At 52.7% G+C, this 14,739-nt stretch overlaps 7 protein-coding genes across 7 annotated transcripts; 4 read left to right on the top strand and 3 right to left on the bottom strand.

Annotated features, from left to right (window-relative positions):
- Positions 1-10: 10 nt before the first annotated feature.
- Positions 11-787, top strand: BBA_01143 (uncharacterized protein; the record flags this gene model as incomplete). The annotated part of the gene is made up of 1 exon (XM_008596240.1): positions 11-787. One exon carries the CDS (start codon positions 11-13, stop codon positions 785-787), a length of 777 nt encoding a protein of 258 aa, XP_008594462.1.
- A 638-nt stretch (positions 788-1,425) lies between these two features.
- BBA_01142 (carboxymuconolactone decarboxylase) lies at positions 1,426-2,126 on the bottom strand (the record flags this gene model as incomplete). Its single annotated transcript, XM_008596239.1, has 3 exons — positions 1,426-1,472; positions 1,539-1,584; positions 1,641-2,126. The coding sequence occupies 3 exons, from the start codon at positions 2,124-2,126 to the stop codon at positions 1,426-1,428; spliced, it is 579 nt and encodes a 192-aa protein (XP_008594461.1).
- Positions 2,127-3,168: 1,042 nt separating this feature from the next.
- BBA_01141 (FACT complex protein) lies at positions 3,169-6,436 on the top strand (the record flags this gene model as incomplete). Its single annotated transcript, XM_008596238.1, has 4 exons — positions 3,169-3,348; positions 3,414-3,498; positions 3,552-3,673; positions 3,722-6,436. The coding sequence occupies 4 exons, from the start codon at positions 3,169-3,171 to the stop codon at positions 6,434-6,436; spliced, it is 3,102 nt and encodes a 1,033-aa protein (XP_008594460.1).
- A 635-nt stretch (positions 6,437-7,071) lies between these two features.
- BBA_01140 (CDC50 family protein) lies at positions 7,072-8,660 on the bottom strand (the record flags this gene model as incomplete). The annotated part of the gene is made up of 5 exons (XM_008596237.1): positions 7,072-7,349; positions 7,422-8,184; positions 8,241-8,337; positions 8,433-8,469; positions 8,558-8,660. 5 exons carry the CDS (start codon positions 8,658-8,660, stop codon positions 7,072-7,074), a joined length of 1,278 nt encoding a protein of 425 aa, XP_008594459.1.
- Positions 8,661-9,608: 948 nt separating this feature from the next.
- BBA_01139 (phosphotransferase enzyme family protein) lies at positions 9,609-10,553 on the top strand (the record flags this gene model as incomplete). The annotated part of the gene is made up of 1 exon (XM_008596236.1): positions 9,609-10,553. The coding sequence occupies one exon, from the start codon at positions 9,609-9,611 to the stop codon at positions 10,551-10,553; it is 945 nt and encodes a 314-aa protein (XP_008594458.1).
- Positions 10,554-12,703: 2,150 nt separating this feature from the next.
- Positions 12,704-13,307, top strand: BBA_01138 (uncharacterized protein; the record flags this gene model as incomplete). Its single annotated transcript, XM_008596235.1, has 2 exons — positions 12,704-12,776; positions 12,853-13,307. 2 exons carry the CDS (start codon positions 12,704-12,706, stop codon positions 13,305-13,307), a joined length of 528 nt encoding a protein of 175 aa, XP_008594457.1.
- Positions 13,308-13,638: 331 nt separating this feature from the next.
- BBA_01137 (hydroxyisourate hydrolase) lies at positions 13,639-14,034 on the bottom strand (the record flags this gene model as incomplete). The annotated part of the gene is made up of 1 exon (XM_008596234.1): positions 13,639-14,034. One exon carries the CDS (start codon positions 14,032-14,034, stop codon positions 13,639-13,641), a length of 396 nt encoding a protein of 131 aa, XP_008594456.1.
- Between the last annotated feature and the right edge of the window lie 705 nt (positions 14,035-14,739).

Here is a 14,739-nt window from a genome sequence, read left to right as displayed (position 1 = left end):
GCCCCTCACCATGGCCGACGACTCGGGCTGGCTCCAGTGGGCTCTGATCCTCGTCCTGACCGCCCTTCTCCTCTCCGTTGCCGTCCTCGCCCAGACCGCGAGCACCTACTGGGCGGCATACGCCGCGGCGCCGCGCGAGATGGCCACCTTTATCGACACGGTCGACTTTTCCATTCAGGAAAACGAGAGCTACGACAAGGACATGGCCAAGGTCCAGCGCCTCGAGGACAAGCTCCGCCTCGCCCAGCTGCTCCGCGAGATTCAGAGGACCGGCGACGATCTGCGCGAGGAGCTCAACGCCCTCCTCATCGCCGCTGAGCACGTCACCGGCACCGGCACTGGCAGCGCTATGCGCACCAGCACCCGCCTCCTCTGGGCCGCCAAGCGCACCCGCCTCGAGGACCGCGTCCGTCGCCTCGATCTCCTGCGCATGCGCTTCCTCGTCGTCTTCCTCGGCATCATTACCTCGGTCGCAGATCGCCAGCCGCCTCCTCCTCCACCGCTTCCCAGAGATATGGAGAAGTCGCCCGCCGCCTTTGCGACGCCGCCGAGCAAACCTGTCCTGCGCAAGTCGCTCACCGAGACCATCCCTAAGCGTCCCCCCGTCCGCCGCCTCACCATGCAAGCCATTGGCCACCGGGAGAGCGTCGCCTCCAACGGCCGCCAGGGCTGGGCCGGCGTTGTCGAGGAGCTGCAGCTCTCACCGCGCATGCACCAGCGTCATGCGTCAATTGAGCGATCCATGTCCGTCGAGAGATCCCTGTCACCGCGGGAAAGGGCTCCGTAGCTCGTCTCATGTTTCACGAAGCCCACGCCTTGAATGAATTCTACGTCCTTTTTTTTTTCCCGACAAGCCGATACCTGTCAAACATACTTTATTAATGACGGAACCTGTTGTACAATGACGCCACGTGGCAAACGATTTCTAGACACCTTTTTGCACTTCTCTTTCACAGTTTTGTTTGCGCTTTTGGTCATACAACGACGGCATATGCGATATAAACCGAAAACATAAAGGATCCTGTTTTCAGACAAGATCTGCGGATTTGAGAGACTTGGGCGGCTCTCACTCTGAGACAGCTGCTTGTTGGATAGAGCTTTCTGTTTGTTTGCCTTCTATTGTTCTTTGCTCCACTTCCCTTCATAATGCTTCGCCTCCTCCCTTCTTCACTTCACTTAGACAATATACCCCTTGTCATTTCGCTTCAAGCCTATTCAAGCTGATGCCGACTTGGCTTTTTCTTTCAGTTGCGTTCGATATTTCCACTTGGATTTTTTTTCTTGACTTTTATACTGTATCCGACGTCTTGAAAGTTCATGTCGTGAACTTTCCTGTTGTTGGCCTCCTGTTCAACACTTCACCTCTACCCCCTCCCTTGCATTGTCCTATCTAGTCTTTTCCCCAAAATGCCAGTATTTGATCTATCAGTGAGCTGCAACATCATCGGGACCCGTTCCGTTCTTTTCGCCGACTGTCATACTATGTTAGCACCGAGTAGACTAGATACTGTATTGGAAATTCTTCTTTTACAACTCACCGTCGAGAGCTACCAGGAAGCGGCTGACACAATTGTACGCGCTGACCTATTTACAACATCAATTAGAACAGACAGCCCCATATGCTTAAGATTTAAACGCACCGTAGCCGTGATCTCGACCGTCTCGCGATCGTCAAAGTGCGCCCTCACCAGCTTAAACACCTCATCCTCGACCTGCACATGCCTCGTCATCTCATCCGCGTACTTCAGCACTGCCCACTGCTTGTCGTTTAGCAGCGCTGCAGGCCTCGCCTCTGGCAGCGCTTCGGCTTTGACCACGTCCATTGCCGCGCTGCTCACGCCGCCCTGCACGGCGAGCGGCGCGTGGTGCGCCCACTCGAACCACGCCTTGTTGCACGCGGCGACGCGGCAAATAGCCAGCTCGCGCAGGTCGTCTGGCAGGGACGTTCGCGTGCGAATGGCACCGAGAAACGAGTTCCAGCCGTCGGCGACGGGCGGTGCGTGCAGCAGCGCCAGGTCCAGCGGGATGAGCGGCCGTGGGGAACGGCGGGCTTGGATGCGGGCGACGATAGCGGCGTCTTCGGGCGTCGTTGTCTCGGGCGGGTTGGAGACGTATGGAATCTTCATTTTGGCAATACTCTATGCTTTTGCGTATGAAAGATCTGAGAGGCAAGATAAAAAAAAAAGTGTGACGGTTTACAAGAGGTTCTGCTTGGATAATGCTTGCGAAGTGCTTTGTCGGCGGAGACGGACACTTGCCGCTAGTTCACGGAGTGGTTCCGACTCGGCACTGGGGCCGGCAACTGCACTGACCTATCTATATCTGTATTCGGAAAAAGAACGAACCACTGAATCTTTCGGTATGATTATTCCTGATGCTGGGAAAGGCCCCGATATTTTGGCCTCGGCGTTTATCCGATGCGTAATTGAGCGACCGCACGGTCAGCCACTTACACGCGACACCTGGGCGCGAAGCTGCTATAGAGGTTCGCATTCGCGCCAGAGGACAAAGTATTGCTGACAGATTCTTCAATGTGTATGTTTTATCCACACTTTAGCTTGACCACTTGGATAAAGTACATAGGTACTACTCCCGAGTATTCATAGCAGGCACTTCTCTCAAAGTCATTCGCAAACGCCCTGCGGGAATAATTATCCTACTCGCTACTTTTCTTTGAAACAAGAAATAGAGATAAAGAAAAGGAACCAAAAATCTGCGTTTACTACAAGAATTGCCGTTGTTCTTTCTTCCTGTGACTTCTGGCAAATCCATGTTGACGGTTCAAAAACTTCTGAGACCAACAGTATTCTTAGCAGTGGCGCCGCCTGGCTCACTATGACCAGATGCAGAACGGGCTAGAGTGATTTATCGGCCGCGCAAGGAAAGAGTCAACGATATCTGCAACTTGAAACTATCATGACGGCAGTATCTCTATTTTTTGACTTCTTGTTTCTCCGACTCTATTTTTCGTGTCCCCCCATTCACTGTCTTGAATCCTCTCGAGTCGTTGAACAGTGAAGCCCGGAACGCGTCGCCGGTTCACGTGACCACGCTGGTCATTAACGCGCCAGCCATTTTCTCGCGTCGCAACAGCCAGAGCTCCTAACCCAGCTATCTTTGCCTATCGGTCTCTTACCTCGTTTTCCGCTTCATCATCACACCTCGGCGATGGCGGAGATCAAGATTGATAGTAGGCTCTTCCAAGAGCGCATCAATTCCTTTGTCACATCATGGAAAAATGACTTGCGAGCCAAGGACGGCGGCCTTTTTCAGGGCGCCTCCTCCCTGGTCATTCTCATGGGCAAGGTTGAAGAGGTTCCCGAGTTCCACAAGAACAACGCCATGCATGTGCGTCACGCCAAAATCGCGATCGCTGCAGCTTTGCGACATCATTTTGCTTACTATATGGATAGTTTTGGCTTCTCGGATACGAGTTCCCGACGACTCTGATGCTCTTCACCACAGAGACTCTATACATTCTTACCACGCCCAAGAAAGGTATTTCTCGTATAGGCAGCAGCGCACGAGTTTTCCCCGCTAATGCGACGCAGCCAAACATCTTGAGCAGCTCAAGGGTGGCCGATTTCCCATTGAAATTCTCTCCAAGGGAAAAGATGCCGATGAGAATGCCAAGCTGTGGAAAACAATCGCCGACAAGATCAATGAATCTGGAGTAAGTGATTGCGCGGTCGTCGGTGAGCAACAGCTAACGTGTCTGCAGAAGAAAGTTGCTACCATCACTCGAGACACGTCTAAGGGGCCCTTCGTCGACGAGTGGAAAAAGATTTTTGCCGAGGACTGCAAGGACATCGAACAAGTTGATGCCTCTTTGGCCCTCTCCACCTACGCCTTTTCCGTAAAGGATGAAAACGAGCTACGCGCCATGCGAACCGCTTCTAAAGCTTGCGTTGCTTTAATGACGCCATACTTTCTGGACGAAATGTCCAGCATTCTCGATGCCGAGAAACAAGTCAAGCACTCCGCGCTTGCAGACAAGGTCGACAAGAAGCTCGATGACGACAAGTTTTGGAAGACTGTGCAACTTCCTAACAACACAAAGCTGCCGGCTGATCTCGATGTCACGCAGCTTGACTGGATTCTCGGACCCGCCATTCAGAGTGGTGGCAAGTTTGATCTGCGATTCGCCTCCGACTCCAACGATGACAACCTGCATCCTGGTATCATTGTCGCCGCCATGGGATTGCGATATAAGTCGTACTGCTCCTCGATTGCCCGCACGTACCTGGTCGATCCGAACAAATCGCAGGAGAACAACTACAAGCTTCTCTATCAGATTCACAACGCTGTTATTCAGGAGCTACGCGACGGTGTTGTTGCCAAGAATGTCTACGCCAAGGCTCTTAGTATCATCAAAAGCAAGAGTCCCACAATGGAGAAGCACTTCCTCAAAAACGTTGGCTGGGGTGTTGGCCTTGAGAATCGAGACTCGACTCTGGTTCTCAGCGCCAAGAATCAACGTACTCTCAAGGACGGCATGACTTTGGTCATCAACACTGGGTTCCAAGATATTGAAAACCCGCAACCCCAGGACAAGAACTCCAAGACCTATTCGCTTGTGCTCAACGACACCGTCCGTGTCAGAAGCGCCGAGCCGATTGTCTTCACCTCCGAAGCCCCTACCAGTGCCGATGCCAATTCTTTCTTCTTCAAAGATGACGAGGAGGAGCAGCCGACACCAAAAAAGGAGAAGCGCGACTCTCGTGTTGGGGCTGTTGCCACAAAGAATATTACCAGCACAAGACTTCGTTCAGAGCGGTCTACTCAAGTGGACGACGGTGCCGAGGCCAAGCGCCAAGCCCATCAAAAAGAGCTTGCTGCTAAGAAGCAAAGAGAGGGTCTTATCCGATTTTCAGAGGCCAAGAGCGACAAGAATGGTTCCGAGGTCAAAAAGTTCAAGCGTTTTGACTCTTACAAGAGGGACGACCAGTTCCCAGTGCGTGTCAAAAATTTGGAAATTATTGTTGACACCAAGAACGCTACGGTTGTGCTTCCCATCATGGGTCGGCCAGTGCCGTTCCACATCAACACGATAAAAAATGCAAGCAAGAGTGATGAGAATGATTTCTCATTCCTCCGCGTCAACTTCTTATCACCCGGACAGGGTGTTGGCCGCAAGGATGACCAGCCTTTTGAAGATGCCAATGCCCACTTTGTGCGCAGCTTGACATTTCGTTCAACGGATGGCGATCGATATAGCGAGATTGCGACGCAAATTTCCAACTTGAAGCGCGACGCTGTCAAGAAGGAGCAAGAAAAGAAGGACATGGAGGATGTCGTCGAACAAGACAAGCTCACAGAAATTAGGAATCGTCGACCCGCGGTCTTGGACAACGTCTACATCAGACCAGCGATGGAGGGTAAGCGCGTACCTGGCAAGGTTGAGATTCACCAGAACGGTATCCGCTACCTCTCGCCGCTCAACGCCCAGCACCGTGTGGATATCCTTTTCTCCAACGTCAAGCACCTGTTTTTCCAGCCGTGCCAGCATGAACTCATTGTCATCATTCACATCCACCTCAAGGACCCTATCATCGTCGGCAACAAGAAGAAGACAAAGGATGTCCAATTCTACCGCGAAGCAACTGACATCCAGTTTGACGAGACTGGCAATCGGAAACGCAAGTATCGCTACGGTGACGAGGATGAGTTTGAGGCCGAGCAAGAAGAGAGACGACGTCGCGCCGAACTCGACCGACTATTCCAGGGATTCGCTCAAAAGATTGCCGAGGCCGGCCGCAGCGAGGGCATCGAAGTGGACATGCCCATCAGGGATCTCGGATTCCACGGTGTGCCATTCAAGAGCAACGTCTTTATCCAGCCCACGACGGATTGCCTGATTCAGGTGATAGAGCCACCTTTCATGGTTGTCACGATTGAGGATATTGAAATTGCGCATCTCGAACGTGTCCAGTTTGGTCTCAAGAATTTCGACATGGTCTTTGTCTTCAAGGACTTTACGCGCCCGCCATATGCCGTCAATACCATCCCCGTCGAGTCCCTCGACCAAGTCAAGGATTTCCTCGACTCCTCCGACATTGCCTTCAGCGAGGGCCGCCTGAATCTCAACTGGCCCACGATTATGAAGACGGTTACGGCCGACACCCACCAGTTCTTTGTCGACGGCGGTTGGTCCTTTTTGCAGGCCGAATCGGACGACGAGGATGCGGAGGAGGAGTCGGAGGAGTCGGCTTTCGAGGTTGACGAAGGCGACCTGGACGCGGCGTCGGAGTCGAGCGAAGACGATTCGGAGTATGGTAGCGACGCGAGCGACGACGACGACGATGGCGACGCCGAGATTGACTCGGACGAGGAGGGCGAGGACTGGGACGAGCTCGAGAAAAAGGCCAAGAAGCGCGACAGAGAGAGCGGCCTAGATGACGAGGAGCGCGGCGCCAGCAAAAAGCGCAGAAAGTAGAGGCTGAGCGCGAAACACAAATGTATAATGGGTGATGTGTCTTTTTCCTTGGGAGCGGAAAAGCAAGTGGGCTGTTCTATCTACTTTTATTCTTGTTCTAAATCTTTCTGTCCTCGTTTCGTCAAGCTTCATGCGGTGCGTAGCTGCTCTAGTCTTTCTGTCATGCAAGAAATAACAATCACGCTGAAATCAAGCAAATTTATTTCATATCCCAATATCATGCATGCATGGCTCAAGTTGAACTCGAAAGTGTGCATTTCTTAAACCTGTTGATCGATACCGGACCCGAAAAGAATAGACATAATTTCTAAAATCGCGCATGTAAACAGCAAACTCCCGACCCAAAACTCGTTCACCCGCACATCCTTCGAAAGAGGAGTGCAGTGTTTTTTACACTTCCAGTGTCTTACCCAACAGAAAAGAGATTGTTAAAAGACACAAAAGAAGACTTAATGAAACGAGGAAAGCGATGCTACTGAGGATGATGAAATAACATGAAATACGTGTGTCGTAGTCGTACATGACCATGAAAAACAAAAGAGGGCAAAGTAAAATCAAGAAGAAGTAGAAAGACCCTAGCCGTCCTGGGGCATTTGGGCCGCAGGTGCAAGCGCGGCGGGGTTGGCGCCGGACATCTAGGCCTCAGTGGGACGCACCTCGCGGCCCGAGGCGACGGCGGTCGCGGAACCGCCGCTCGACTTGGCAGTCGGGGTGTTGTTCCACGAGAGATAGGTGTGGTCGCCGAGTTTTCTGGGCTTGATGAGGTGCGTAGCGGTGAAGACGGCACCGAGGATGATGCAGACGCCGCCGACGACGATGTAGGCGATGCCGAGGAAAGGGTTGCGGCCGCCCATGATGCTGCGGGTGGTGATGAGGACCGACTTTGTGCCGCCAAACTCGCTCACCCTGAAGTCTGTATAGTGTTAGCGGGTAATGGCCCGGGAAAGAAAAAAGAGCACAATTTGGGGTATCGGTTGTATCTTACAGTCGTTGATGGCAATCTCATACGTCCCCTTCTCCATGATGTTGTCGTCGTTGCGCTGGTACAGCTTGCTGAAGTCGGGCAGTGCGGCTGTGCGCATCCAGACTTGGAACGCCTCCCAGTTCTTGAGATCCGGGGGCGGGTTCTCCTCCGTGTAGCCGTCCGGGTACCGGGCGTGCCAGTTGGGCGGGGGCACGATTTCCGTGAAGTTGTACTTTGTCTTGGAGTAGAGGTCCTTGTCGCTGGCCCAAGCGATGTTGGTGCTGTTGTTCATGGTGTAGTCGCGGGGCGCGTTGGAGCCGGGCGGGTTCATCAGCCTGGGGCTCGAGAAGGTATCGTTGAACATGGAGTTGGCAATCAAGCCGCAAGGGAAGATGGGCTTGTTCACCGTCGAGTTGACTTTGAGCGGCGTGCACTTGGATCCGTCAATATCCGAATAGGAACGTGCGGCGCCATTGAGCTGCTCGGCGTCAAACGAGTCGACGTAGCGGCGGTGGTTCTGATAAAAGTTTGTGAGGGCGTAGTAGAATAGCACGGGTGGCTTCATGTCGTCGGGGATGCTGAAGCGCAGGTGGCAGATGTCGGTGTCGACGGTGACGGCCGTGCTGATGTTGACCTTGACGCCAGTTTCCTTTTTCCACTGTGGATGGACGTCGTTGAGGCTACCGTTTTTGAAGGCCATATCAATGTTTTTGGAGGGCATATCGCTGAATGTGTCGGTGGCATCCGCGATGCACTTTGTGTAGTCGATCCTAATTTCTTGTACCTGTCCCGTGTATTAGCAACGAGCCAGCGCAAAACAACGCTCCGGCGCATCCGTACTTGAGAGTTGGCGTAAAGAAGGAGCCCCCCGATGGGAGCAAAGATGATGCCAATGGCGAAATAAATCGGAATGACCGTCTTTGGCGTCAGGATCGGTCTGCCAGTCTCATGTTAGCGGGCAACGTCCACGTTGCATGGCGGGCGTCGCGCCTGATGCGGCGCAGGCCAAGCAACGTTGTGGATGCAACATACTGCCATGCTTTTAGGCGCTGTTGGCGGAACGCGGTATCTGTAGTAGACGCAATGTCAGCCTCCTGTTGGATAATCGCTCTTGGTACAACACATCGGGATGATGAGGGCGCGGGCGAGCGACTGACTTGCTGGGCGGCGGCTCTTTTTCTTCTCCGAACCGTTTGGAGGGTTCGAGTCGTGAGAGTCCCGGGAGTCGGTATGACCGACGTCGCGGGCAGTGTCAGACATGTCGGGCGATTCGACGGGCGAGCAAAATGACGAGTATATGTTCAAGCCGGAAAACTGTGATTCGGGACGGAATGAAATTTGGAAGGCTGCGGTTGCGAGAAAGACTTCAAGGCCAGCCCGTTGTCAAGAAGTCGTGTTCCAAGGGGCTGAGCTGGCGAGGCGTGGCGTGGCAGGCGCTGGGTAGAGCAAACAGCCTGTGGCGGTGGTGGCGGTGCAACTCGGGCTAATCCATAATAATCCGTAGGCTATGTATAATACTGTAAACAAGATGATATAAGCAATAATATGCAAAACAAATATCTTCTTGAAGTTCTATTCCCACCATGTGTATTATATTGTACTCGTTGTTTTATTAAAGGATGCTGAATTTTACCATGAAATAAATGACCAGGCAACCTGCATCTCCTCTGGTGGCCCAAGCTGGTCACCACTCAGCAGTAATAAGGCCTCCACTCTGCCTCCAGCATCTTTGCCAGCAACTGCAGCGTACCATGAAACCAGAGAACTTTCCCATCACCCGTGCGCAGATAGAAAAGCTCTGCGACGTTATAGTTGACTCTATTGACAAGGATGCTGTCTGTCAGCTGGTATCCTCCCACAGCGGCGGCCTGCAATGCCAAGTTTCCAGCATAGACCGCGGGAGCTATAACATATCCATCTGTTTGGACTTTGACGGCAATATTCCCAAGAGATTGCTTCGTCTGCCGCTTCGGCCAGCTGTACGCGATTGTTGGACAAAAGTACAAAGCGAAGCAGCCACGCTTGAGTAAGTCGACAGCGGCTACCTGACTTTGAAGGCATGTCTAATTTGGCAGGTATATACGAATGCATACTTCCATATCGGTGCCAAAAGTCTGGGCTTATGGAAAGAATGCGCGAGTTACTTCAGATCCCTTGGTCTCGCAGCCATACTTGCTCTGTGACTATATCCCAGGCCACTCCTTGACGATGAAACACGTTCTCCAGGCCAAGCCAGAGCAACGCCTGAAGCTCTTCTCGGACCTCATCAGCATCTATTCCCAAATTTTTCAGCTTCGATTCTCCGTCGCCGGATCGCTTATGCCGAGCTCCGATAAACATGACGGCCCTCGTGTTGATGGACTGCTCAGCATGGCAGAGAATGAGCTTGTAGTGTCAACACGTAGGAGTACTCCGGGGCCAAGGATTCTGCACTCGGCCGAGAGCTATGTACAATACCAACTTGGCATCGTGTCTAAATCAGCTCGCTTGCCTTTGATTGACGGTACGCTCAACGACGTGAGAGATCAAGTCTTTGCACTTGACCACCTGGAGCTTGAAGCTCGCCGAAGCCTGGGGGACTTGCGGCCACACGAAGACGCCTCATTCATCCTCTCACATCCCGACTTGCACTATGCCAACATTATTGTTGACGAGAACCTCAGAATCCAGGGCATTATCGATTGGGAGTTTGCAGGAACAGTACCGCAGCACCTGTTTACGCCGCCGGCGTGGACGACTGGTCATGACGGGCGTGGATGCCTAAGACCGCCCAAGGAGATTGTGTCGGGCTTTCAAACGGCCCTGCGACTCAGCAAGCATGAAGAGTTGAAGAGTCATTGGAAGCGAATCGGGCAACCCGTCACGCTTGCAACGGCGCAAATATTCTGTCACCCGACCAAACTCGAGCGTTTATTTTTCGACTTTGTATTCCCTAGGATGTATACGGGCTCGCGGGAAGAGATTGTAACCCTTTTCTTCTCTGGCGACAAGAATGCAGCGCTGGCAGCGCAAGCCGAGAAGCAACTGAGAAGATCAGACCGGTATAAGTCGTATTTGCAAGAGCATGGCTTATACAATGACATTGAAGAAGAAAAGGCAAGATTGACGGATATGACGGCTAGAATTCTTGATGTTTTGTTTCCGAGTACATAACCGGCTCGACTTTTGCTACTGATGGGGGCGCTGGCGCTCTTTATTTGGCTTAGCATGGCAACGTGGAATGCATGAGTATCGTCGCGCAACAAACTGATGGGTCAGCACAGCATACCAAGAAAGAGGTCGAACTCGGGTCTTTTGTGTGTTTTCTTGCCTCTTTTTTTCCCCCTTATTAACCTCAGACGCCTTGGCCAGGCCCACGTCATATGCGCTGATGACCAAGTGTCACGAAGGGGCTTGGCAGTTGGAAGTTGGCGGTTGGCAGTTGTGCCAGCAGGCTAAGGTACCTAGGTACCTAGTGCATTTGAGCCAATTTACGCTTTATTAATCGCCCGTAGGTAGTAGCCCCTTGTCCAGCTGGTCGTCGCTGCAATGGCCCGCAGCGAGGCGCAGCACTTGCATCATGTCGACAGTTGCAGAACCCCCATCATTTGTCGCGTTCTGTATTCTGTACTCTGTTGAATAAGAGGATGGATGTGATTTTGAGTCTGGCTCGCGTCTGCGCAAAAGGCTTTGGCCGAATTCCGATGTCCGCCTGAATAGGTATGGATATTCTCGTTGATTGTAATCCGTACAGCTGCGGCGGCGGACTTGTCAGCTTGTGTACCTTGCGGTAATAGTCTGCTGAAGAAGGCAAAAGGAAACACTGCTGTGGCGCTGGAAAAGACTGGAAATGAGTTGCCGTGTTTCCGTGAAATCCTTGGCGGGCGGCGGGTCTCGGCGCCTTGCTACAGTGGGGTGTAGTTGCTGGGCACGCTGGGGAAAGGCACCAAGGTGGAAGGAAGGGTGGAGGAAAGGGCCAAGGGCGTAATTACTGGCTAAAGTTTGCCGATTTCGCATCAAGATGTGCGAAGAAGAATGGAGAATAATTTGGCTCCCGTTAGCCAGTAATTGGCTGGTCTCAGGTCTAGTTGGTCGGTCGGTCTCGCAAAATGCAACAACGCTGCCCAGCCATCGACCATCTACAAGCATGTCAGTGTCGAGTTTCCTGTCCACGAGATGTCGGCCGAAATCCGAATCGCCGACGCCTGGTTCGGTCCGGGCCACCAAGGATGTGCTTTTTGTTAACGCTGCACTGAATAATCACGAAAGACCCCCTTGTCTTACCCAGATTGCCATCGTCAACAGTGGCCAGCTCGTCAAGGGCCCCCCCCCTTGCCCATCCATGCTTTGCCAAGATTGCATGTTTCCCACCCGTTTGGCCTTGGTCGGCCTAGTTTCATGCAGATGCAATCATACAGTGCGTTCAATACAGTGGACAAGCGCCAGGATTTCGTGGCATCCCAGAGATTATGACGTTTTCCCCCAAAAGACCCGCCACAGTGGTTGTACTGATACTGGTACCTGTTATTACAGGTAGTTTACCCCGGGAAATCGCACCACGTATTTGACCACGGCGATGCCCCCGTTCTCAATTTTTATTAGAGAAGCAATTTCTTTCTTGTCTTGATTTGCAAATATTCTTCTCTCCCCTTACCAGTACACCTTGTTTGCTATCAGCGTCAGCCTACATCCGCCACAAAACACCCACTGTGGCCCAGATTCGACTCAGCCTGCCTCGTCATCTCGCTTGAGGCCGGAGCAAACCAAAGCCGCCTCCTCAACAATTTACGCCCAAAAAGAACTTGCGAAAGCAACACCCCCCTTTCTTTGCCTCTCTTTCCGAGCTGCATCCGACGCACAACACCTTTCAAAAATCAATCATCCTAAACAAAAAAAGACCTGGGCCTTTTCCCCTCTCCCTTCTCCTAGGAACCCCGTTTACGCCCGTGCCACTCCTGATTCATTGTAAGAGCGCGCTTCTGTTGTGACCAAAGAAACATTGTGTGACACTGGGCTCTACTTTTTGCTTTTCCGTTGACTTTTGTTTTGTCGGCGGTAACTTTTCAGCATACGCAAGGCGCCTATTTTATTGATTCCCGAAGCGTGGCTTGCCATCGCCAGCCACTCTTGTCTTTGACTACATGACACCTACCTAGGCTGAACCTACACCACCACCGCGCGAGAGCCATTACCGCACCATTTCGTGCCACTACGGCTGGCGTGTCGAAATAAAGCCAAAACCAGTCGGTGGAATCTGAATTCAAGTGGCCAACAGCCCAGTCTATCGCAAATAGTATTTCGTCTCCAACATTACATCGGCAGCCATGTCTGGTCCCAGCTCTGTTCACACGATTCGCCAGCCACGAGACACTGGCTTCCCAGAGCCTTTTTCATCCAGTACGTAAATATCAATTGAAAGAAATAAGTGGTTTTGCGATTCAGGAAAGAAAATGTCATCTAACTGGAAATGCAGGGCGCAACACGACTCTCCCTCACCCCGACGCCGACCTGTCTCCCAACGCCTGCATCGGCCAGGATGACGTCCACGCCGACCTTGTCATGAGGCGAAGCACCCTCCCCTTTTTGCACCGCTCCAAAAAGCACAAGAAGACGCTCGGCCACGGCACCCTCCCAATCCAACTCGCCGCCACACCGAGCGCCGTCTCGCTCGTGCCCTCCACCGCGCCCAGCACCGTCCAGCACGCCCCGACGCGCGAGGGCGGCGGCGGCGCCCAGCAGCAGCGTCAGCACAGCGGCTCGCAGCCGTCCATTATAGAGACGCCGCCGAGCCCGATAGCCTCCAAGCATGCTAGGGATAGTTTCGCGACAACCACACGCGATGACGAGGAGACACCGCCCACATCGCCCGACGACGCCTCGACGAGGTCCTCACGGGGTCTCTTTGGCAAATTGCATCGGCATCATTGAAGAGGCAGCCACGTTGAAGTGTCAAATCAGGAACAGGATACTCTTCAACCTGACCGGCTTCACGACCTTTGCGGTCGAACTATTGCCTTTCGACCATCGTTCTCTTTAATTAAGCGCCGGAGTTGGGTTTCACATTAACAAAGTTCACTGGGCGGTTCACAGCGTACGCCGAAACGGACAGCGCTGCCTTCTGTCGCTGCATCAGCCAAAGGTGAGATGCCGAGCCGTTTGTCTATTTATAGATAGTCAAGAAATGTCAAATTGATTCTATCCATCGCGCACCTTTTCCAGCATCTCTCGTGTCCAGCATCGTCAACGACCCCCTCTTGATTCAACTGCCGCGGTACGTCGTAAACGTAAATGGGCTCAGCAGCAGCGGCACGTGGTAGTGCTGGCCCTCTTCGACGCGGAACACGACGACGGCCTCTGGGAAAAACGTCTTATCCGCGCCAAAGTACGACTCGGTGTCAAACGTCAGACGCCACTGCGATGGGCCCTGGATAGCCCCGAGCGTCTCCGCCAGCGACGTTGTCGTCGGCCTGCCTGGCGCGAGCTGCCAGCGCTTGACGCGCCCGTCGGCATCGGTCACGGCCGTGTAGAGGTGCTCGGCCGGGAGGGTTGATCCTTTGAATTCGGGGCCCTCGAGGCGCACAGTGATGTTGGCTGCGGGGCGGCCCGCGGTGGTGTCGAGGACGTGGCAGGTGATGGGGTCCTTTTCCGTCGCCATGGCAAAAGTAAATTTTTTTTTTCCTTTCTTCTTTTCTCCTTGTCTTTCTAGTGTGGGTGGCTGTCAACAATGGCGCAATATTGAATTGGTGGAAAGCAAAGAATAAAGAAGAAAAATTGTTGTGAAGAATGGACGCAGATGTTGAGTGAAGAATCCAAGCTCGATGTAGGAGAGACGTTGTTCGGTAAGTTTCCCCCGCTTCCCCACATCTGGGGGTGTTGCGGCTCGGCGGGTGCCGGCCGGCGCTTGGCAAATCGTCGCCACAACACCTTCAACTATGCCCTAGCAATATTTCTATAATATCACACAAGGCATGTCCAAGAAAACTCCCCCTGCTGCGCAGGTACTCGACCGGCGCACTATGGGCGATTTCTTATATGGGAGTTGATAATGAGGTATGCAATGCGACAGACTGCGGTTCAAAGCCCCGGGTCGCAGAATGAGATGGAGCAGGAGAAATGTAGGTCTGGGAAGGTCGTATGTATGTGATAAGATGTAATGAGCAGTACGAATTCTCGTTGGATGCTGGCGGGCGGTGGGTGGCTGTTGGGGGAAAAGGAGGCTTAGACGGAGAAAGGCTATTTTCATAATTTCTTTCTTGATATATATTAGTCATTGATATAGATTTGAAACTAATGTTGATAAAATATTAACCACGTTAGTCTAGCAGCCACAATATAGCCATCGAGAGTATGTCTAGATGGA

Source organism: Beauveria bassiana, assembly GCF_000280675.1.
Source record: "Beauveria bassiana ARSEF 2860 unplaced genomic scaffold BBA_S00002, whole genome shotgun sequence".
Lineage (NCBI taxonomy): Eukaryota > Fungi > Ascomycota > Sordariomycetes > Hypocreales > Cordycipitaceae > Beauveria > Beauveria bassiana.
Note: the sequence above shows the minus strand (reverse complement) of the source record. Positions and strands in the feature narration are given on the sequence as shown.